Source organism: Salvelinus sp. IW2-2015, linkage group LG20 (genome assembly GCF_002910315.2).
Source record: "Salvelinus sp. IW2-2015 linkage group LG20, ASM291031v2, whole genome shotgun sequence".
In the NCBI taxonomy this organism is placed as follows: Eukaryota; Metazoa; Chordata; class Actinopteri; order Salmoniformes; family Salmonidae; genus Salvelinus; species Salvelinus sp. IW2-2015.
Window position 1 is genome coordinate 43821388 of NC_036860.1, and position 23370 is coordinate 43844757.

Sequence of the window (23370 nt, forward strand, 5' to 3'; positions counted from 1 at the left end):
ATGTGTCCACAGTAGTATGTGTCCACAGTGTCAAATCTTGTCGAGTGGTTTCCGTTCTATGTGTTCTGTGTGTTTGCCAGGCTTGGCAACGAGGTAGTGGTTGAAAGGCAGTACTTCTGGAGTCTCTGCCAGAAACTGAAACACCCAGGGGAGGGCACTGAACTGACCAGGGCCTTGCACAATATACTGTCGACAGTTGCCCATCTGCACACTGACCAACTGAAAAGCCAGGGGGACATTTCTATGCCATTGCTCAATGTGCTATTAAATCAAATTGAACAACAGCTTGATGGATTCCTTGATTTGTTTCTGAACATGTTGGTATTACCTTCTCAATACAATAAAGTCACACTCTGAGAAAAAATATAATACCATACTCAAGAGCAGTGAAAGGCTGTCTCTTTACCAACATGCATCTCATGTCCTCTTTTCTGTTCCTTAGGCTCACTGAAGGACCCACAACCCGTGTGAGAATTCTAACTTGSCCAACAAAAATATGTTAAAGTGATTGGAGACATTTCCTCAGCCTGACTGCTCATGTCAATTATTCTACCAGATAGGCTAAAAGTGTCTTGCGTGGCCATCTCTCTAATCCTGTCTCGTARAGTAGCCAAAACAACTAGGCATTGGCTAACCATAGTGACCTGTTAAGCATGTTTGACAYGTTCAGCTTTAATGCCCTTACGAAAAAAGATTGCAGTCAGAGTGTAGTATAACCGCAGTACACTGCAGTATAACTGTAGTTAGAGTCTAGTATAACTGCAGTATGCTGCAAATACTGCGTCCAAAATAACAGTTTATTTACTGCAGTAATTTTGCAGTGTAACTGCAGTTAGAGTGCTGTAGTTATTCTGCGATTACTGCGTCCAAAATACCACAGACGACTGCAGTTACTGCACTATTACTACAGTTTAAATACTGCAATCTTTTTTGTAAGGGTGGTGCTAAAAGTAAAAAATCTATAAGAATTTCATAGCGGGGCGGGCTGTCAGATATGATGGAAATGGTCAAAACACAACCGTTGATCGCTGCCGACATCACGTGACTGTCCAGTAAATACACACGGTGAGATAGTGACAGTGCCCGTTCAGTGTTAACCGTGCCTGCCTCCTTCAGGCCCAAGTGTTAGTTAGACAGTGCCAAATTCGCATCCACTTAGGTTATTTTCCAGGAGCGCATCGGTTTGTAAATAAAAATACACCTCCCACCGCCTGACTGTGACTGGCTCCTCCCATACCGGTTAAATGCGCGCTCGGTGCTTCAATTCAGTACAGTGGAAGGCAGTCATGTTAGAGGAGCTGTAGAGTTTACAAACTTTAAAGCAGCAAGTATTTCCAAGTCTTGTAATCTGTTTAGTCCCGGAGCCACAGTTATGAAGACCATACTTGCTGCCTACTCCGGTGCCCTAAAAGGTAAGATATGCACCCTCTTTCAAAATTCACTGCAAACAAATTGCACACAGACTTCAGTCATCCTATCAAGCGGCAGTCATTTGATAATTGGATCATCTCCACTATATTCCAAATCCTGTGTTGGCGTGTAATCAGCTTTCGTGAGATGAAGAAGCAGCTTGCAAAACATTCAACTATGASAGAACTATGACAGCCCAAAACATAATCAGAAGTTTGTTGGGATGCTGTTTGTTGTGGATGCAATACGTCATTGTCATGTAAGCCATTTGTTCTGAAAGACATCAGATAAGCCAACACATTGGTGTGTGGTGAAGAGTGTATTTGGGCACAGTAGTTTTCATACATGTTGCTTGTGTATTTTTTTTTAGGGGTCTGATCTGTGAAGGGAGAGAAGTAAAAAAGTGTACACCAGGGCCAATTTCAGTTGGCAAATGTGAATGTTGAAGATATAMAGTACATATCATGAATAGGGCTGACAAGTTCATTTTATTCTACATGCCAGAGAGGCTCAAGTTTGTTCAACATAATATATGTATATCAGCAACTTTCCACAACGTTGTGCCCTGCTGAAAGCTGCCCGGTAAGGGGAAAGATGTGAGGTCAGTGACTGATTCACTGTGTAGTATTACTAGTCTACATGAAGTCTKTGACCCCCTGAGGCTGATACTGCCCAGTAGCCCTGATTTTGAAASCATTATTGACTTAATTATGCAAGTGTGGGCCAGAGTGCAGAACGGATAGTGTTTTGTTTGACAGCACGACGCAGTGTTATTTAGTCCATTAAGATAGGTTTACGTGGTTGTGTTGTCCCGTGGCATGGGAAAGATCTGCTGATGAGGCACTATGAACTTGAGTAGATTAAGAAGTGTCCCCTCAGTGGCTCGTTCTTGTTCTGGTCTGTCACTATATACATCAGTGGAGGTTCCTCAGAGGAGGAAGTGGAGGACTATCCTCAGTGAATTTCATAAAAAATAGTGAGACATTAAAATRATTATTTTTAGATAAATAATTTGATGATATGTTTATTATAGTTATTAAAACACACTGTGTTGCTATGAAGGTCTACAGTAGCCTCAACGGCACTCTGTAGGGTAGCACCATGGTGTAGCCGGAGCACAGCTAGTTTCCGTCCTCTGGGTACATTGACTTCAATAMAAAACCTAGGAGGCTCAAGGTTTTCAGCCCCTTCCATAGACTTACACAGTAATTATGACAAGTTATGGAGGACATCCTCCAACCTATCAGAGCTCTTGCAGCAGGAACTGACATGTTGTCCACCCAATCAAAGGATCAAAGAATAAATCTAGTACTGGAAGCATAAGCTACAGCTAGCTAGTACTGCAGTGCATAAAATGTGGTGAGTAGTTGACTCCTAGAGAAAGACTAAAGTTGAACAGTTTTGAGCAAAWTAATGTCTTCAAAWATTAAGGAGAAGTGAGAGAGGGCTAGCAATTTCCTTTGTATTTATTTCACTTACTTGGCTAACAAATGCAGGTAGCTAGTTCAGCCTACTCAAACAGAGATGGATGCTATGTTAGCTAGCTGGCTATGGCTATCCAATACTGGAACTCTTCCAAGTCAAGGTAAGCTTTTGGTTTTATAAATGTATTGCCATTGGGCCCGCCGGTGTAACTTCCATACTGCTTGCTGACTGAACATTGTACTGCATAATTGTAGCATTTTTACTAACCCGTTAGGTCTAGTAGCTATGTTGACTATGACGTTAGATAATATGGTGACAAAGATGTAGGCTGTGTGTAACAKTTATGATGTATGAAGCTTTGGCTTGGAAAGTTTTTTTYYGCCTGGTCACAGACAGCTGATGTATTGTGCACTGAAGTCCACAAGCGAAGGTGAAAAGGTGAGAGGAAGAGAGTGCGTATATGCGAGAARGAATACAACAAGCAAAGTGATCATGCTGCTTGAATGGGGCTGCTATGAAAGGGAACTGTGCTTGTGTGTGATCAGAGGTGTATTCATTCCGCCTATACTTTGGAGAAAAAAAATTCTTAAATGGAATGAAACTGGGATAAATAAATCTGAATTTGTCCAATAGAAAYGCTCTTTTGCAACTGTTAGACTAATGATTATGCCCTAGATGCAGGCAAGACTGCAAGGCGGTATTGAATGTGTCAGTCTGTCACCCTGATTACAAAAAAAAATGTCTCTCGACCTGTGCACCTACATAATAAACTTTAATTCATAGGCTAGGTTGTACAGTAGCAACCTCATGATGGGTATGGGAAAAAATAAAGTATCATGGGTAGTAACCTAAACCTATCGATGTTACATTGAGCTGGGTGAATGGAATATGAATGACAGTCATCCAATATGCTGTAATGGAAATAAGGCCATGCTCATTAAACGGCACTGACCACCACTGATATACAGTACCAGTCAAAAGTTTGGACACCAACTCATTCAAGGGTTTTTCTTTATTTGTACTATTTTCTACATTGTAGAATAATAGTGAAGACCATTAAAACTATGAAATAACACATAGAATCATGTTGTAATCAAAAATATTTTAGATTCAAAGTAGCCACCCATTGCCTTGATGACAGCTTTGCACACACTTGGCATTCTCTCAACCAGCTTCACCTGGAATGCTTTTCCAACAGTCTTGAAGGAGTTCCCACATATGCTGAGCACTTATTGGCTGCTTTTCCTTCACTCTGCGGTCCGACTCATCCCTAACCATTTCAATTGGGTTGAGGTCGGGTGATTGTGGAGGCCAGGTCATCTGATGCAGCACTCCATCATTCTCCTTCTTGGTCAAATAGCCCTCTCACACCTTGGAGGTGTGTTGGGTCATTGTCCTGTTGAAAAACAAATGATAGTCCCACTAAGCGCAAACCATTTGGGATGGCATATCGCTGCAGAATGCTGTGGTAGCCATGCTGGTTAAGTGTGCCTTGAATTCTAAATAAATCGCAGACAGTGTCACCAGCAAAGCACCATCACACTGCCTCCTCCATAATTCACGGTGGGAACTACACATGCGGAGATCATCCGTTCACCTACTCTGCGTGTCACAAAGACATGGCAGTTGGAACCAAAAATCTAAATTTGGACTCATCAGACCAAATTACAGATTTCCACCGGTCTAATGTCCATTGCTTGTGTTTCTTGGCCTAAGCAAGTCTCTTCTTCTCATTGGTGTCCTTTAGTAGTGGTTTCTTTGCAGCAATTTGACCATGAAGGCCTGATTCACACAGTCTCCCCTGAACAGTTGATGTTGAGATGTGTCTGTTACTTGAACTTTGTGAAGCATTTATTTGGGCTGCAATTTCTGAGGCTGGTAACTATCTAATGAACTGATCCTCTGTAGCAGAGATAACTCTGGGTCTTCCTTTGCTATGGCGGTCCTCATGTGAGCCAGTGTCATCATAGCACTTGAAGAAACTTTTGAAAAGTTCTTGAAATTGTCTGTATTGACTGACCTTCATGTCTTAAAGTAATGATGAACTGTYGTTTCTCTTTGCTTATTTGAGCTGTTCTTGTCATAATATGGACATGGTATTTTACCAAATAGGGCTGTCTACTGTACCTTGTCACAACCCAACTGATTGGCTCAAACACATTAAGAAGGAAAGAAATTCCACAAATTAACTTTTAACCATGCACACCTGTTAATTGAAATGCATTCCAGGTGACTACCTCATGAAGCTRGTTGAGAGAATGCCAAGAGTGTACAAAGCTGTCATCAAGGCAAAGGGTGACTACTTTGAAGAATCTCAAATATAAAATATATTTTGATTTGTTTAACACTTTTTTTTTTGTGTTATTTCATAGTTTTGATGTCTTCACTATTATTTTACAATGTAGAAAATAGCCCAAATAAAGAAAAAACATGGAATGAGTAGGTGTCCAAACTTTTGACTGGTACTGTATAAAACATTAACCAGTTAAACTCTGAGCAGTTGTTTTGGGCCATGTACAGGGCCCGGTGTGACATATCATTTGAAGCTACAGGCCATGTCTTTTTTATTTAATCGAACCCCATAAAGGCTATAAATCATGCGCTATGGGACATATTTATATAGTATGCAATGTAGGTCAAGTCACCAAAAGTGCAACCATTTAGTATGCATGGAAAGGGTCCACCCTGATGGTCATTGTAAAGAATTGCATTTCCTTCTCCATCCACATTGCCTTGTATGCATCCTCCACATGCGCCTTTTTGCTTGCTCATTGTTTTCAATAGGAAAAGTGAATGGGAAAAGTCGTTTTTGAAGTTTCTTCACCTGTCTATCTTATTTAAAAACTCCGGAACCTCAAAGCCCTGATTGCTAAGTTCATTTAAAGGCTTAAAAATCCATTCAGCTATTTTGGCACAGTGACTCACTACMCAAACCAGACCCAAGTAGCCAAGAGACATGATGTGGCCTCCTACTGCTGTCTAGTGGATGAACTGGGAATCAGACATATATTTACATCAATGGATAGATATACTTCAGATTTCACTTCATATGTATATCATTCCTATAAGACAAAGTTTTGTWTTGTTTGCTGCATCAGGCTCTGTAGTAGTCACATTGTTTCTGACACGTGTATCTGAATCCCATAGTTCTTACCTTTTTCTAACAGTACTAAGCATGTGTTTTTAAGACTAATAATTTTGGAACCGAAATGTACATTGAGGGTATTATACAATATTTTGCGTCATTTAGAAAATGCCACCAGAGGGGKGGTCAGAGTTTAATAGGTTTTAAGGACACTTGCTCGTTCCAAGACAGACTGACCAGGTGAATCCAGATGAAAGAAGCTATGATCCCTTATTGATGTCACTTGTTAAATCAACTTCAACCAGTGTAGATTTGTATTTATTATGGATCCCTAGGCAGCAGCTACTCTTCCTGGGGTCCAGTAAAAACTAAGGCAGTAAGATGCATACATTAAAATACATTTTACAACAGATTTCACAATACATTAAGTGTGTGCCCTCTGGCCACTACTCTACTACGCCACACAATCCAGGTGTACGTGTGTGTTTATACCTGTGTGTGTAAYTCTTCACAGTCCTCGCTGTTCCATAAGGTGTATTTTTATCTGCTTTTTAAATCAGATTTTACTGCTTGTGTGAGTTACTTGATGTTGAATAAAGTTCCATGTAGCCATGGCTCTATGCAGTACTGTGCACCTCCCATAGTCTTTTCTGGACTTGAAGACGGGGTTTGCATGGGTGTCCGAGCTGTGTGCTAGTAGTTTAAACAGACAGCTCGGCGCATTCAACATTATTACAAAAACAAGTAGTGATGACGTCAATCTCTCTTCTACTTTGAGCGATTGACATGCATATTATTAATTTTAGCTCTACGTGTACATTTTAAGRGGCAGTTCCCTCTTTGTGGCACCTGACCACACGACTGGGAAGTAGTCCAGGTGCGACAACTAGGACCTGCCTTGTTGTTAAGAAGGCAGAGCAGTGCTTTATTATGGGGAGAGGGCTTCCCATCTTACAGGTAACTCTCAATCCACAATATAGCATGGGGTGTAAAGTCATAATGAAGGTCAAGAGACAGGTTAAAGAAGCATTTTTAATCCTTGAGACAATTGAGACATGGATTGTGTATGTGCGCCATTCAGAGAGTGACTGGGCAAGATACAAGATTTGCCAAGTGCACTGGTTTGAGTGTGTCAAGAACTGAAAACTGCTGGATATTTCACACTCAACAGCTTCCCCTGTGTATCAAGAATAGTCCACCACCCAAAGGACATCCAGCAAACTTGACACAACTGTGGGAAGCATTGGCGTCAACAYGGGCCAGCATCCCTGWTGAATGCTTTCGACACCTCATTGAGTCCATGGCCCGACTAATTGAGGCTGTTCTGAGGGCAAAAGGGGCGGTGCAACTCAATATTAGGAAGGTGTCCTTAATATTTTGTACACTAAGTGTACATGTAGATGTCAGGACTGGCTCTGCTCTATGAGTAGTGATCAGACCATGGTGGTAAGTTGCTCTGTTTCTATAGCAATTGCAGTGGCATGAGGAATTTGACGTGAYGTTTATTGCTTGTGGTCTGTTTGATCACGGAGCTTTGTAAGGGATGAACATTTTGTTAATTTTCTCTCTAGTGTCTAATCTAATGTCCCTTGTTTGTGTATTTGACATACTTTGAGAACCTGGAAAAGGATTGACAGTTTATTTTCATATTCTAGTCTTCTCACTGACTGCAACTGTGACCTTAATCGATTGATGTGGATGTACTGTACAGTATTGACTCATTTATGACCCTGTCTATCTTCTCTAGGCACAGGCTATAGCATCCTCTTGTCCCTGCAGGACCTGCCCTCCCCTCCATGGCCTGCCCTTCGATCCAAGCTGGAGAAACACCTTCAGGTCATCGCAGTTCTTCAGTGGGTCATCTCCTTCCTCGCCATGGGTGAGAATGTGACTGGATCTCTGTGTGGCTCTAACTACACTAAACAAAAATATAAACACAACATGTCAAGTGTTGGTCCCATGTTTTATGAGCTGAAATAAAAGATTGAAATGTTCCATACGCACAAAAAGCTTTTTTCTCTCAAATGTTGTGCACAGATTTGTTTACATCCCTGTTAGTGAGCATTTCTCTTTTGCCAATGTAATCCATCCACCTAACAGGTGTGGCATATCAAGAAGCTGATTAAACAGCATGATCATTACACAGGTGCACCTTGTGCTGGGGACAATAAAAGGCCACTGAAATGTGCAGTTTTGTCACAACATAATGCCACAGATGACCCAAGTTTTGAGGGAGTGTGCAATTGGCATGCTGACTGCAGGAATGTCCACCATAGCTGTTGCCAGATAATTGAATGTTCAATTCTCTCCATAAGCCGCCTCCAATGTCGTTTAGAGAATTTGGCAGTAAGTCCAACTGGCCYCACAACCGCAGACCACGTGTAACCACGCCAGCCCAGGACCTCCACATCCGGCTACTTCACCTGCAGGAATGTCTGAGACCAGCCACCCGGATAGCTGATGAAACTGTGGGTTTGCACAACCAAAGAATTTCTGCACAAACTGTCAGAAACCGTCTCGGGGAAGCTGATCTGCGTGCTCGTCGTCCTTACCGGGGTCTTGACCTGACTGCAGTTCAGTTTCATAACCGACTTCAGTAGCCAAATGCTCACCTTTGATGGCCACTGGCATGCTGCAGAAGTGTGCTCTTAACGGATAAATCCCAGTTYAACTGTACTGGGCAGACGGCGTGTGTGGGCGAGCGATTTGCTAATGTCAACGTTGTGAACAGAGTGTCCCATGGTGGGGTTATGGTATGGGCAGGCATAAGCTATTGACAATGAACACAGTTGCATTTTATCAATGGCAATTTGAATGCACAGAGATACTGTAATGAGATCCTGAGGCCCATTGTTGTGCCATTCATCTACCACCAACACCTCAAGTTTCAGCCTGATAATGCACTGCCCCATGTCACAATAACTGGAAGCTAAAAATGTCTCAGTTCCTAGTGGCCTGCATACTTGACAGTACAGTGCAGGTGCTGAATAGCTGTTCCTCTGCTCTCTCTCCTATCCTATCCGACCACATAGGCATCAGCTGCACTGTGCTGTTAATCTACATGTTCTGCACAGACCTCTGGGTGATCGCTGCCATGTACACTACCTGGCTAATCTTCGACTGGAACACCCCCAAACAAGGCAAGTACCACGGTCACTCAAACCGGCTCTTAATAATGGTCAGGTTGAGAGGGTTTTTCCCTGTCAGTCCTGGGATTTGAACTGGCAACCTTTCGGTTCCTTACTTAACCTAATGGCTGCCGTTGCCCTATTGTGGTTAAATTGTGCCCTTCTATACAGTGCTTTCAAAGTATTCAGACCCCTTGACTTTTTCCACATTCTGTTAGGTTATAGCCTTATTATAAAATGTATTGCATTGTGTTTTCCCTAAATCTACACACAATACCCCATAATGACGAAGCAAAAACATGTTTAGAAATTTTTGCTAATTTATTACAAATAAAAACTGGAAATATCACATTTTTAAATAAGTATTCAGACTCTTTACTCAGTACTTTGTTGAAGCACCTTTGGCAGCGATTACAGCCTCGAGTCTTCTTGGGTATGACGCTACAAGCTTGGCACACCTGTATTTTGAAGTTTCTCCCATTCTTCTAWGCAGATCCTCCCAAGCTCTGTCAGGTTGGTGGCGGAGCGTTGCTGCACAGCTATTTTCAGGTCTCTCCAGAGATGTTCAAGTCCAGGCTCTGGCTGGGCCACTCAAGGACATTCAGAAACTTGCTCTGGAGCAGGTTTTAATCAAGGATCTCTGTACTTTGCTCTGTTTACCTTTGTCTGAATCCTGACTAGTCTCCCAATCCCTGCYGCTGAAAAAACATCCCCACAGCATGAYGCTGCCACCACCATGCACCATCCCTACGGTGTAGCCAGGTTTCCTCCAGACGGGATGCTTGGCATTCAGGCCAAAGAGTTAAACCTTGGTTTCATCAGACCAGAGAATCTTGGGTCTCATGGTCTCAGTCTTCAGGTGCCTTTTGGCAAACTCCAAGCGGGCTGTCATGTGTCTTTTACTGAGTGGCTTCTGTCTGGCCACTCTAGCATAAAGGCCTGATTGGTGGAGTTCTGCAGAGATGGTTGTCATTCTGGAAGGTTCTCCCATCTCCACAGAGGAACTCTAGAGCTCTGTCAGTGACCATCGGGTTCTTGGTCACCTCCTTGACCAAGGTCTCTTTCTTTAGATTTTTCCCATGATGTCAAGCAAAGAGGCACTGAGTTTGACGGTAGGCCTTGAAATGCATCCACAGGTACACCTCCAATTGACTCGGGCTAATTGACATCATTTATCAGAAGCTTMTAAAGCCATGACATAATTTTCTGCAATTTTCCAAGCTGTTTAAGGCACAGTCAACTTAGTGTATGTAAACTTCTGACCCACTGGAATTGTGATACAGTGAAATAATCTGTCTGTAAACAATTGTTGGAAAAATTACTTGTGTCATGCACAAAGTAGATGTCCTAACCAACTTGCCAAAACTATAGTTTGTTAACAAGAAATTTGTGGAGGGTCATGTCAGGATGAGCCTGCAGGAAGGGTACGAAATGAGGGAGGAGGATGTCTTCCCTGTAACGCATAGCGTTACTCATTCCTTTGACGATAAACACGAATCCGACCATCACCCCTAGTGAGACACAACCGCATCAGAGAAGAGCACTTTTTTTGCCAGTCCTGTCTGGTCCAGCGACGGTGGGTTTGTGCCCATAGGCGACGTTGTTGCTGGTGATGTCTGGTGAGGACCTGCCTTACAACAGGCCTACAAGCCCTCAGTCCAGCCTCTCTCAGCCTATTGCGGACAGTCTGAACACTGATGGAGGGATTGTGCRTTCCTGGTTTAATACGGGCAGTTGTTGCCATCCTGTACCTGTCCCGTGGTGTGATGTTCGGATGTACCGATCCTGTGCAGGTGTTTGTTACATGTGGCCTGCCACTGCGAGGGCGATCAGCTGTCCATCCTGTCTCCCTGTAGAGCTGTCTTAGGCGTCTCACAGTACGGACATTGCAATTTTATTCCCCTGGCCACRTGCAGTCCTCATGCCTCCTTGCAGCATGCCTAAGGCACGTTCACGCAGATGAACGTGTTTTTCAGAGTCCGTATAAAGGCCTATTTAGTGTCCTAAGTTTTCATAACTGTGACCTTAATTGCCTACCGTCTGTAAGCTGTTAGTGTCTTAACGACCATTCCACAGGTGCATGTTCATTAATTGTTTATGGTTCATTGAACAAGCATGGGAAACAGTGTTTAAACCCTTTACAATGAAGATCTGTGAAGTTATTTGGATTTTTATGAATAGTTATTTTGCTGAGTTTATATACATACACTACCGTTCAAAAGTTTTGGGTCACTTAGAAGCATCCTTGTTTTTGAAAGAAAAGCTAATTATTTGGTCCATTTAAAATCACATCAAATTGATCAGAAATACAGGTTACATTGTTATTGTTGTAAATTACTATTGTAGCTGGAAACGGCAGATTATTTTATTTATTTTTTGTATGACTATATAGTTATTCCACWAAAAATCAGCAGTTTCCAGCAACAATAGTCATTTGCAACATTAACAATGTCTACACTGTATTTCTGATCAATTTGATGTTATTTTAAATGGACAAAAAAGTTGCTTTTCTTTCAAAAACAAGGACATTTCTAAGTGGCCCCAAACTTTTGAACGTGTGTGTGTATGACACACCTACTCATTCAAGAGTTTYTCTTTAGTTTCACTATTTTCTACATTGTAGAATAATAGTGACGACATCAATACTATGWAATGTAGTAACCAAAAAAGTGTTAAACAAATCTAAATAATATTTAAGATTCTTCAAAGTAGCCACACTTTGCCTTGATGACAGCTTTGCACAATCTTGGCATTCTCTCAACCAGCTTCACCTGGAATGTTTTTCCAACAGTCTTGAAGGTCCCACATATGCTGAGCACTTGTTGGCTGCTTTTCCTTCACTCTGCGGTCCAACTCATCCCAAACCATCTCAATTGGGTTGAGGTTGGGTGATTGTGGAGGCAAGGTCGTCTGATGCAGCACTCCATYACTCTCATACTAAGCACAAACTAGATGGGATGGCGTATCGCTGCAGAATGCTGTGGTAGCTATGCTGCTTAAGTGTGCCTTGAATTTTAAATAAATCACTGATTGTGTCACCAGCAAAGCACCATCACACCTCCTCCATGCTTCACGGTGGGAACCACACATGCGGAGAACATCCGCTCACCTACCCTGCGTCTCACAAAGACACGGCAGTTGGAACCAAAAATCCATCAGACCATATTACAGATTTCCACCGGTCTAATGTCCATTGCTTGTGTTTCTTGGCCTAAGCAAGTCTCTTCTTATTATTGGTGTCCTTTAGTAGTGTTTTTTTTGCAGCAAGTCAACCATGAAGGCCTGATTCACGCAGTCTCCTCTGAACAGTTGATGTTGAGATGTGTCTGTTACTTGAACTCTGTAGCATTTATTTGGGCTGCAATCTGAATGTGCAGTTATTCTAATGAACTTATCCTCTGCAGCAGAGGTAACTCWGGGTCTTCCTTTCCTGTGGCGGTCCTCATGACAGCCAGTTTCATCATAGCGCTTGATGGTTTTTGTGACTGCATTTGAAGAAACTTTCAAAGTTCTTGAAATGTTCTGTATTGACTGACCTTCATGTCTTAAAGTAATGATGGACTGTCATTTCTCTTTGCTTATTTTAGCTCTTCTTGCCATAACCCTATTTGGTAAAAGACCAAGTCCATATTATCTTCTGTTTACCACCCCTACCTTGTCACCACAGAACTGATTGGCTTAAACGCATTAAGAAGGAAAGAAATTCCACAAACTAACTTTAAAACAAGGCACACCTGTTAATTGCAATTCATTCCAGGTGACTACCTCATGAAAGCTGGTTGAGAGAAAGCCTTGCACACTTCTGGCAGTCATCAAGGCAAAGGGTGGCTACTTGTATTCTTCAAACATATTTTGATTTGTTTAATACTATTTTGGTTACTACATGATTCCATATGTTTATTTCACAGTTTTGATGTCTTTACTATTATTCTACAATGTGTAAAACTAAAGAAAAACASTTGAATGAGTAGGTGTGTCTAAACTTTTGACTGGTAATGTGTGTGTGAAACTGGTGTCATTTCAGAAGCAGTGGTTTGTGTCTGTGACCATAAGGAGCTGTGCTGGGAAATTGAGTTAATTGGCACTATGTTACTGTTTATTTACATTAATCATTATGTGGGTTRCATGATTCATTATTCAGTATTATTCTGACTGGAGATCTATCCATTACCTCGGTTTTCTCAGGTGGCAGGAGGTCCTCTTGGGTGAGGAACTGGACTGTGTGGACTTACTTCAGAGATTACTTTCCCATCAGGGTGAGTGGAAAAGAATAGGCCTAACATTTTTAAAGGTATAATGTGTGAACTTACGGGTGTGTGTGGAATGTGTGATTTGGGAATGGGCCATTCAGTGCTATGTAGCATCTTGACCTCTTATATTGGAGGATGTATAAACAAATAAAAGTGGGATGGTTTTCACTTGTCAGTGTGTATGCGTTGTCATAAGGCCAGATAATTAGGTTTGCTATCAAACTGGAAATTTGATGGAATACAACATGGATATGCCTGCCTGTACAGATGATAAAATGTGCTTTTTCTGGTCAGATACAAAGTTAGAGCATCAATGTTTTTATTGATTATGGTGTGCTGTAGCACAAGCTTGACAATAACCTTATCTGTGACTGTATCCAGTATCAGCTGTTGGTTCCTGTTCCCTGATGATGCTATAAGGAGTTGACGTCGGTTGAAAGGATAGGCTTTGCCCCGCCTGATAGGCGACAGCTCATCGCTGACTTTTTTCCCAATTTGTATTATTTCGCTCCTCCGCATCTGGAGATTGTTGGGAGACACGTTCTCTTGGTATCCTAACAGCAATACATTTTTTGCCTTCACATTTTTTGGCAAGTTCCTCTTGTGCTTTCTCTCGCTGCCCTGCTGACCAAGGGTTGAATTAGCTGAGTTGTTTGTATGCCTTCACACTCCTCATGAATATCAATGAACCAACGGCATTCAAATTACATCTGCTATGTTTACTTGTCCTTCAGTTCAGCTATTTGATTTAAGTGTTTAAAATGGAGCATTTTAGAAACATTAACCCTACAATAAATGTTTTACCATACAATCTCTTTCACTCATACATAGAAAGTATRGTCAAAGGCTCTTAAAGCGAAGCCAGATCTTGGATATGGTCACCGAATAAAGGTAGTCTTAACTGTCAATAATTTATTAATTTTGGTTAACAGCCAGGGGGGATTCAGGTGTGTGTGTTGCCTCTGGAGCTTGAACTTTGGCCCTGCTTGTGATCCATACTTTGAGAACTGACTGTTTCTGTCTGAGTGGCTTGATGATCACTTATTTGCATCAAGTAGCTCTGATGCAAACTGAATAAAATGGCTGTGTTTGATAACATGTCTCTGCATCGATTAGAGACTTAAAGTATTGTATTTTTTGGGGTTGGTAACTAGGATGATGTTTACTGCTGTTTGTGATGTGGAGTTAAGGGGCTTCAATTGTAGGGTTTTCTGTCTCAGACGCACTGTATGCCAGGTATTGGTGGGGCTTAAGACACATTAGATACTTCACATGTCAACATCCTGTTTCAGATGAATGGTTGCTTAACTTGTTTTAGCTTGTGCAACTAATGCAGTTGGATGCCAGCTGGTAGTCAGTCCTGGCTGGTGGCAGTGTGTGTGTCAGTGCATGCAGGGACAGTGGCTTACATCTTGCAGTGCCAGCAAGGTCTCCTTCTCTCTTCCACTCACTGCATGTATATTATCAAATACAGCGGTGGCCGGTTATTGGCTGAATGCCCGGGGCACAAGGTGGTTGGAGTGGTCAACAAAGCAGCATGGCAGAAATATATAATCGCAAGTTTTCAAACTTTAAAAAAATGTATTTATTAAAAATCAAACATTCTCAAGTGATTTTGAGCAACAGCATATATACACCTATTTTACTTTTGCATATCAAACTGAATAACCACTGCTACACATGCTGACACTGTTTTTGAACAGATAGATTATACTATTTAGAACGAGCAGTCAGCTCACAAAAGATCGAGTGCACCAGGATGGCTAGCTAACAATGTCACAAAGCATGATGYGCTAGCCAGTTAACTTTMATTCTGAAATAACTTCATATTTCTGAGTTCGTCAGATATTAGTTTAGAAAGACTTAAAATTGGCATTGGAGCTAGCTGGCTAGCTGCTTATCAAAGGTACACTGTGGCCACCTGCTCATCAAACATCTCATTCCAAAATCATGGACATTAATATGGAGTTGGCCCCCCTTCTGCTGCAATAACAGCCTTCACTCTTCTGGGAAGGCCTTCCACTAGAAGTTGGATATTGTTGCAGGGACTTGCTTCCATTCAGCCACGAGCATTAGTGAGGTCGGGCACTAATGTTGGTCGATTAGTCTTGGCCCGCTGTCGGCATTTCAATTCATCCCAAAGGCGGTTGATGGGGTTGAGGTAAGGGCTCTGTGCATGCCAGTCAAGTTCTTCCACACTGATCTTGACAAAGCATTTCTGTATGGGCCTCTTTGTGCACATGGGCAATTTGGAAGCACAGAATCATCTAGAATGTCATCGTATGCTGTAGCGTTAAGATTTCCCTTCACTGGAATTAAGGGGACTTGCCGAAACCWTGAAAAACAGCCCCAGACCATTATTCCTCCTCCACCAAACTTTACAGTTGACACTATGCATTGGGGCAGGTCGCTTTCTCCTGGCATCCGCCATATCCAGGTTCCTTTGTCAGATGGTGAAGTGTGATTCATCACTCCAGGGAAGGCGTTTCCACTGGTCCAGAGTCCAATGGCGGTGAGCTTTACACCCCTCCAGCTGACGCTTGGCATTGCGCACGGTGAGTTTAGGCTTGTGTGTGGCTGCTCGGCCATGGAAACCCATTTAATTTCATGAAGCTCACGGCAAACAGTTTTTGTGCTGACGTTGCTTCCAGAGGCAGTTTGGAACTCGGTAGTGAGTGTTGCAACCGAAGACAGACCATTTTTACACGCTTCAGCACTCTGCGGTCACGTTCTGTGAGCTTGTGTGGCCTACCACTTTGTGGCTGAGCCATTGTCGCTCCAAGAGAATTCTCATCGGTTATTGTCACTGCCGTGTATATTCCACCCCAAGCGGATATCACGACGGCCCTCAAGGAACTTCACTGGACTCTATGTAAACTGGAAACCATATATCCCGAGGCTGCATTTTATTGTAGCTGGGGATTTTAACGAAGCAAATTTGAGAACGAGGCTACCTAAAGTTTGTAAGCATATTGATTGTAGCACTCATGCGGGCAATACACTGGATCACTGCTACTCTAACTTCCGCGATGCATCCAAGGCCCTCCCCCGCCCTCCCTTCGGAAAATCCGACCACGACTCCATTTTGCTCCTACCGTCCTATAGGCAGAAAATCAAACAGTAAGTACCCRTGACAAGAACCATTCAACGCTGCTCTGACCAATCGGAATCTACGCTTCAAGATTGTTTTGATCACACGGACTGGGAATGGTTCCGGGGAGCCTCGGAGAATAACATTGATTTATTCGGTGAGTGAGTTTATAGTACAGGTGCATCAAAGCTGGCCCATCAGACTGTTAAACAGTCATCACTAACAGAGAGGCTGCTGCCTACATACAGACTCGAATCATTGGCCACTTTAATAAATGGATCACTAGTCACAGTAAATAATGCCACTGTAATAATGTTTACATATCTTACATTACYCATCTCATATGTGTATATACTGCATTTTATACCATCTATTGCATCTTGCCTATGCCGCTCGGTCATCGCTCATCCATATGAGCGACGACTCATGAATATGTACATATATTCCCAATACTGTATTTTATTAATTTATCTTGCTCCTTGGCACCCCAGTATTTCTACTTGCACATTCATCTTCTGCACATCTACCATTCCAGTGTTTAATTGCTATATTGTAATTACTTCGCCACCATGGCCTATTTATTGTCTTAACTTCCTTGTCTTACCTCATTTGCACTCAATGTATATAGACTTTTTGTTTTATTTTTTCTACTGTATTATTGACTGTATGTTTTGTTTATTCCATGTGTAACTCTGTTGTTGTACGTGTCGAATTGCTATGCTTTATCTTGGCCAGGTCGCAGTTACAAATGAGAACTTGTTCTCAATTAGCCTACCTGGTTAAATAAACATTTTTATTCCATCCCTTTTAGATTTGTGTGATTAGGTAGTCATTGTGGAATTGTTAGATATTACTGCACTGTCGGAACYWGAAKCACAAGCATTTCGCTACACTCCAATTAACATCTGCTAACCATTTTGTATGTGTCCAATAAAATGTTAYTTGATTTACACCTTTACAATTTACAATAACAGCATTTACAGTTGACCGGGGCCGCTCTAGCAGGGCAGTATTGCATCTCTGTAATGAAACTACTGTTCACACTATCTGCCCAAACTCCATCGACTACCTCCTCTCTCAGAATGGAACTGGCTTCTACACCTGCATTGCCTGCTGTTTGGTGTTTTAGGCTGTACAGCACTTTGATATATCAGCTGATGTAAGAAGGGCTATATAAATACATTTTATTTAGTGGAAACGTGCAGGTAAACATCCCAGACACACAGCACATTTTGCCTTATTTGCCTGTAAATTGATTTTATTACTTGAGTGCAAAAGATGCATCATATCAGGGCTAAAGTGATAAGCTGTTCCAATTTCAGGACATTAGTCTTAACACATCCTCTAAACCTCTCCTCTGAGACTGGTGTGATAGTACAGTCTAATCATGTCTCTTTTGTCATCTTTTTTTCCAGCTCATCAAGACACATAACCTGCTGCCCAGCCGAAACTACATCTTTGGGTACCACCCCCATGGGATCTTCTCTTTCGGAGCCTTCTGTAACTTTGGGACTGAGGCCACTGGATTCTCCAAGAAGTTCCCGGGTATCAAGCCTTCTCTTGCCACCCTGGCTGGAAACTTCCGGATGCCAGTCCTTAGAGACTATCTCATGTCTGGGGGTGAGATGGTTTCTGGGAGTTTTGTCCCTCTGAAGAGGCTGCCTCTTCTCTCTTTAAACTGCTGATAACAGCCCTTTATCTACAGACTGTAATTTGGCAGAACTCTGAGATTTGTCCTATTGCGCAGCCAGGATGAAACAGCCAGCCTCTGTCTACCAACCTGTATTTGCTGATCTCGCTATTGTAGGGAGCTGCTTCTGTCAAAAGCTAACAGTGCAGGTTATCTTAATTTGGTCATTTAGAGTAGTATTGCAGTGTAATGTAAAATGTACAGCAATAATATGTGTCTGTGCTCAACCAGTATGTATTTTCTCTTAAATAATGTCTACTGAAAACAGACTTTATGGTTTGGTCTTTGGGCTCATGTGTGATTGCTGAGCCTAACCCCATTCTCTCCCGTGCGTCAGGTATCTGCCCAGTGAATCGTAACTCCATCGACTACCTCCTCTCTCAGAATGGAACTGGCAACGCAGTGGTCATCGTTGTCGGGGGAGCAGCAGAATCTCTGGACTGTGCTCCAGGCATAAATTCTGTCACCCTGAATAACCGCAAGGGCTTTGTGAGGCTGGCCCTCCAGCAAGGGTGAGAGTAGAGCACAAACATTCTGCCATACACAAATCCTGGCCACACACGTACACTACATGAGCAATAATATGTGGTCACCTGCTCGTCGAACATCCCATTCCAAAATCATGGCCATTAATATGGAGTTGGTCCACCCTTTTGTTGGTTTAACAGCCGCCACTCTTCTGGGAAGGCTTTCCACTAGATGTTGGAACATTGCTGCATGGACTTTCTTCCATTCAGAGCATTAGTGAGGTCAGGCACTGATGTTGGGCAATTAGGCCTGGGAAGTCGGCGTTCCAATTCATCCTAAAGGTGTTCGATGGGGTTGAGGTCAGGGCTCTTTGCAGGCCAGTTAAGTTCTTCCATACCGATCTCGACAAATCATTTCTGTATGAACCTCACTTTGGCCATGGGGGTATTGTCATGCTGAAACTGTTGCCACAAAGTTGGAAGCATTGAATCGTTTAGAATGTCATTGTATGCTGTAGCTTTAAGATTTCCCTTCACTGGAACTAACTAGTCCGAACCRTWAAAAAAAAAAAAAAAACAGCCACAGACCATTATTCCTCTTCCACCAAACTTTACAGTTGGCACTATACATTGGGGCAGGTAGCATTCTCCTCGTATCCGCCAAACCCAGATTCGTCCGTCGGACTGGCAGACGGTCAAGTGTGGTGATTCACTCCAGAGAACGCGTTTCCACTGCTTCAGAGTCCAATGGCAGTGCTCTTTACACCACTCCAGCCAATGCTGGAAGGGTGATGCTGAAATTGCCAAATCCACTAATTTGAAGGGGTGTCCACATACTTATTTGTACATAGTGTACCTCTATGTTACACACATCAATTGATCTGACTACATGGTGTTTGTTTTTATGTAAGACATCTCATCGGGCCAGCACAGAAAAACACTGAACTGAATAAACTGCTAAAGAAGAGTGCAGGATATCTAGTCTGCCTATGTGAACGTATTGATGTTAGGTATTGCACAAAACAGCCCTGGAGTATTCCTACCTTAGTGGACTTTGTCTACGTTTGTCCTCAACACTAGTTTTTGAAATATTAGACCGTAAATCTAATGTCATTATGACCAATTGGATTGAATCGAGAGAATTGGMTCAACAATAGGATTGGCACCAGGGTTGGGTTAAGTCTAAAAATTATATTCTAATTCAATTCCCCCCTCCCTGAAAATTATATTTAATTCAAATTCCAGGTCAGTCTTTGAATTCAGACATTCATTTCCTCTCAATTCCAATGTTGGGTCAATTCCAAGGATTCAATCTCTAATGCAATATTATCCCCGAAAATTCAAATTTCTYCAGGCTGATCATGTCATTGTTCAGACAACCTAGCTATATTGAAATTATTTAAATTGCAGTCAATTTGTGATACGAAGTTCATTAACTGTGAAATTTACAAATATTGAATTCTAATTAAATTCAAAGTCAAAACGGTCTAATTTCAAGATTGTTGAAATTTATATTGAATTCAATGTAAATTCTCCACTTCATGAGTGAATTTAATTGGAATTTTAAATTGGAATTGACCCCAACCCTGATTGGCACAAAACACTTACTCGTATGGTAATTGGTCCTMAATTGCTCAGAGCTCCTCCTGGCATACAGTACACAGGCACCTGGGTCAAGGCCAAAGGATGGACTCCATCAGATTGTGACTCCTGAGAACACTGTTTTCGGCACACTGAGTGAGCTGGCGTAGACCAGATCAGACTAACTGGGAATCCCACTCTACTCCAGACCCATTAGGCTGCCATTTTGACTTGCTCAACTTATCCAAACAAGCCCACTTCAGTGATAAATATTGTTTGATGGTTGATTGTAGATACRCTGGTTAATGGTGTCTTAGAGGTTGTATAAAATGTTATGTAGAGTAGACCCTCATTCACAACAACCTTCGATAACATGCATGATTGCTAATTTCCCCTGGCATGTACAGTACGTTTCTGGGTCACTGGCTCATATTTCTAGGATCTCTAAGACAAGTGGCATGTAGGCCTATGTTACCCTGGTTAAATGCTTCCCAAAGGTTCCTTTTCTAAATTCCTCATAATGCGTTTTGATGACAGATGTTGAAATGGAGCAGGGAAGCACCAAAACAAGTCATCATCATTCAGAGATCAGGTGATATCCATTATGCCCTATGAGTAACTTCTGGAGACTAATGTAAACCCTTGCTCTCTGTCAGGTCTGACCTGGTGCCGGTCTACTCCTTTGGGGAGAACAATGTGTACAAGCAGGTGATCTTTGAGGAGGGAACCTGGTGTCGGCTAGCTCAGAAGCGGCTGCAGAAGATTCTGGGCTTTGCTCCCTGTCTGTTCCATGGCTGTGGCCTCTTCTCCGACTCCTGGGGAATGGTGCCTTACAATAAACCCATCACCACCATCGGTGAGAAACCCTCTCCAAGACCACACTGAAAGTGTCTCACAGGCATTTAGTGCTGGATGACTTAGTTTCTGGTAGTGATCCAGGCCATGTGTTTGATGCTATTCACTCTGTTCCGCCCATTATTATGAGCCATCCTCCCCTCAGCAGCCTCCTGTTATCCATCTATCTTATTGATCTTATCTATCAAAATATATGCTCAACTCAAATTGTTCTGTCAGCCAGGATCTGTAGATTATAGTCCATCTGTAAAAATCTTAAGTAATTACAATGCTAGGTCAGGTTATGGTTACTACCAAGCAGTTCAAGGGCAACTCTAGCTCCTCTGTGTTAACAGAACCAACCACACAGTCAACATTTTCTCTTCCCTGCATCAAGGCCATGTTCATGTTAAACGTTGCMGTTCGTCAAACCAAAAAGTAAAATGTCAAAGTTGATTTTGCGGATATTGATTTTTACCCCCTTCTCTTAGTGGGTGAACCGATCACGGTACCAAAGGTTGAGGAGCCTACTCGGGATATGGTGGAACTGTACCATGCCATGTACATCAAGTCCCTCAGGAGCCTCTTTGACAAGTATAAGACCCGCTTCGGATTGAAAGAGAGTGACATCCTGCACATCCAATGAGGAAAGAGTGAGTGGGACCCCCTCGGAACCTTGTTCAGCYTCGACACCCCATTCACGTGCATGGCTCTGATTGATTGTCTCTGGAATTCAATCGATATACATAAAGTTGTGGGAATAAACCCACAGCGCTCTCATCCTCGTCCAGTATACAAGGCTCACGTCCCTACTCCACTCAGAGTGAAAATGGCAGGTTTTAGGTTGCCTTACTATTCTCCTTGACCTAGTCCTTGCCAATAGCAAAGTTGACTAACTTAAATGTCTCCAAATGGAGTCTCTTCAGCGTATGCCACATTTATAGATATGTTCCAWGACAGAAGAGATGAGGGAGTATAGTTTGATAAGATACGATCACTTGCAGTGTGGAACTCCCACTAGGTGGCACTAGAAGGTTATACACACAAGCACCATGTTTGTTTCCCCCATGCATCCATGTAGCTGTCACATATTAGGGCCTAAAAAAAGTTCAATATCAGATGTTTTGAGGCCTTTATTTATTTTTTGCTAAATGCACAAACAATGCAATTGTAATGGTATGGCCTCACTGAGAAGTTAATATAGTGTGGTAATTGAGCCAAAGAGCTGACGGGTGTCCCCTCCCAGCACACGCATACTTTATTGAAACTGGAAGGTGAAGTAATTCTAATGGATTTAGATTGTGATTATATGATGCCACTAAGTATTGTATTATGTAAATAAGAAAAAAACCTGTCCTCCCTTGTCGAACGGAATAATTTAAAAAAACGTTTTTAAATTAATATATTGATGCACTTTTTGTATTTGTTACAACCCTCTGAGGTACTTCTCTAAAATGTGCCTTATTGAAAAATTCCTGTCACATTTTTATTGACTGGGCTGCAGAGTGTTTAGTGCCTTGATGCCCCATGTACTGTAGTTGTTGAYGATTTTGATGATGTAAGAACAGTTCTTCCTCCACACAGAGGGCAGATCAGTGATGAATGTCATGAAAAGAAAGGGATTGTAAAGCATGTGCCTTGTAGAAATAAAATACACTTATTGTGGGGTTCTACTCAATTGAGTAAAATGACAAATGTACAGTATAAGGGTTTTTCTATCACACATTTGGATTAGAGTTAAAAGTCAAACTCCCCTGGTAATTACCAACAAGTGTTTGAGAAATTACTGGGCATATCAAGTCTATCGTCCTGCCAATTATTTTAGGTGCAGGACTGTTTGTATATTATGCAAGATGAAAAGACTACAATTATTTTGCCATGTGGTGAAATGTTGAGGTTGGTGATGAGTGCTAAATAGAAGTGTCATTTGAAATGTAAATTTTTCTAGCTTCAACATTAACTTCTTGTAAAGAGCAGTAAACATTTCACTCTCTTAATTCATGTGCAATAAACAGCAGCCAATGCCTTTATGTTGTGAATGAATAGCTTGAGCAAAATCTGTCTCCTTAAATGAAACTTTTTATGTTTTTAGAATAAAACTTAACATGTCTTCGTAAATGTTTTTTTTCCTGTCATCACAACATTGCATCTTTTTAGTGTTTTGTATTTTATTAGGATCCCCTGAAGCAGCAGCTACTCTTCCTGGGGTCCACACAAAACTTAAAACATGACATAATACAGAACATCATTAGACAGGAACAGCTCAAGGACAGAACTAAAGACATTTAAAATAAGGACAATAGAAACAAAAAGGTCCTAAGGACAGTTGCATGCATGCATTAGTACAAATACACTGAACAGAAATATAAACTCAATATGCAACTACTTCAAAGATTTTACGAGTTAGTT

The 23370-nt window shown here is 41.9% G+C and overlaps 1 protein-coding gene across 1 annotated transcript; it reads left to right on the forward strand.

Moving 5' to 3' along the window:
- The first annotated feature begins 1129 nt into the window (after positions 1-1129).
- LOC111981045 (diacylglycerol O-acyltransferase 2) lies at positions 1130-23071 on the forward strand. Its single transcript, XM_024012169.2, has 8 exons — positions 1130-1412; positions 7668-7799; positions 8953-9060; positions 13234-13304; positions 17805-18009; positions 18417-18591; positions 20784-20983; positions 21453-23071. Exons 1-8 carry the CDS (start codon positions 1373-1375, stop codon positions 21605-21607), a joined length of 1086 nt encoding a protein of 361 aa, XP_023867937.1. The 5' UTR covers positions 1130-1372; the 3' UTR covers positions 21608-23071.
- The last annotated feature ends 299 nt before the right edge of the window (positions 23072-23370 follow it).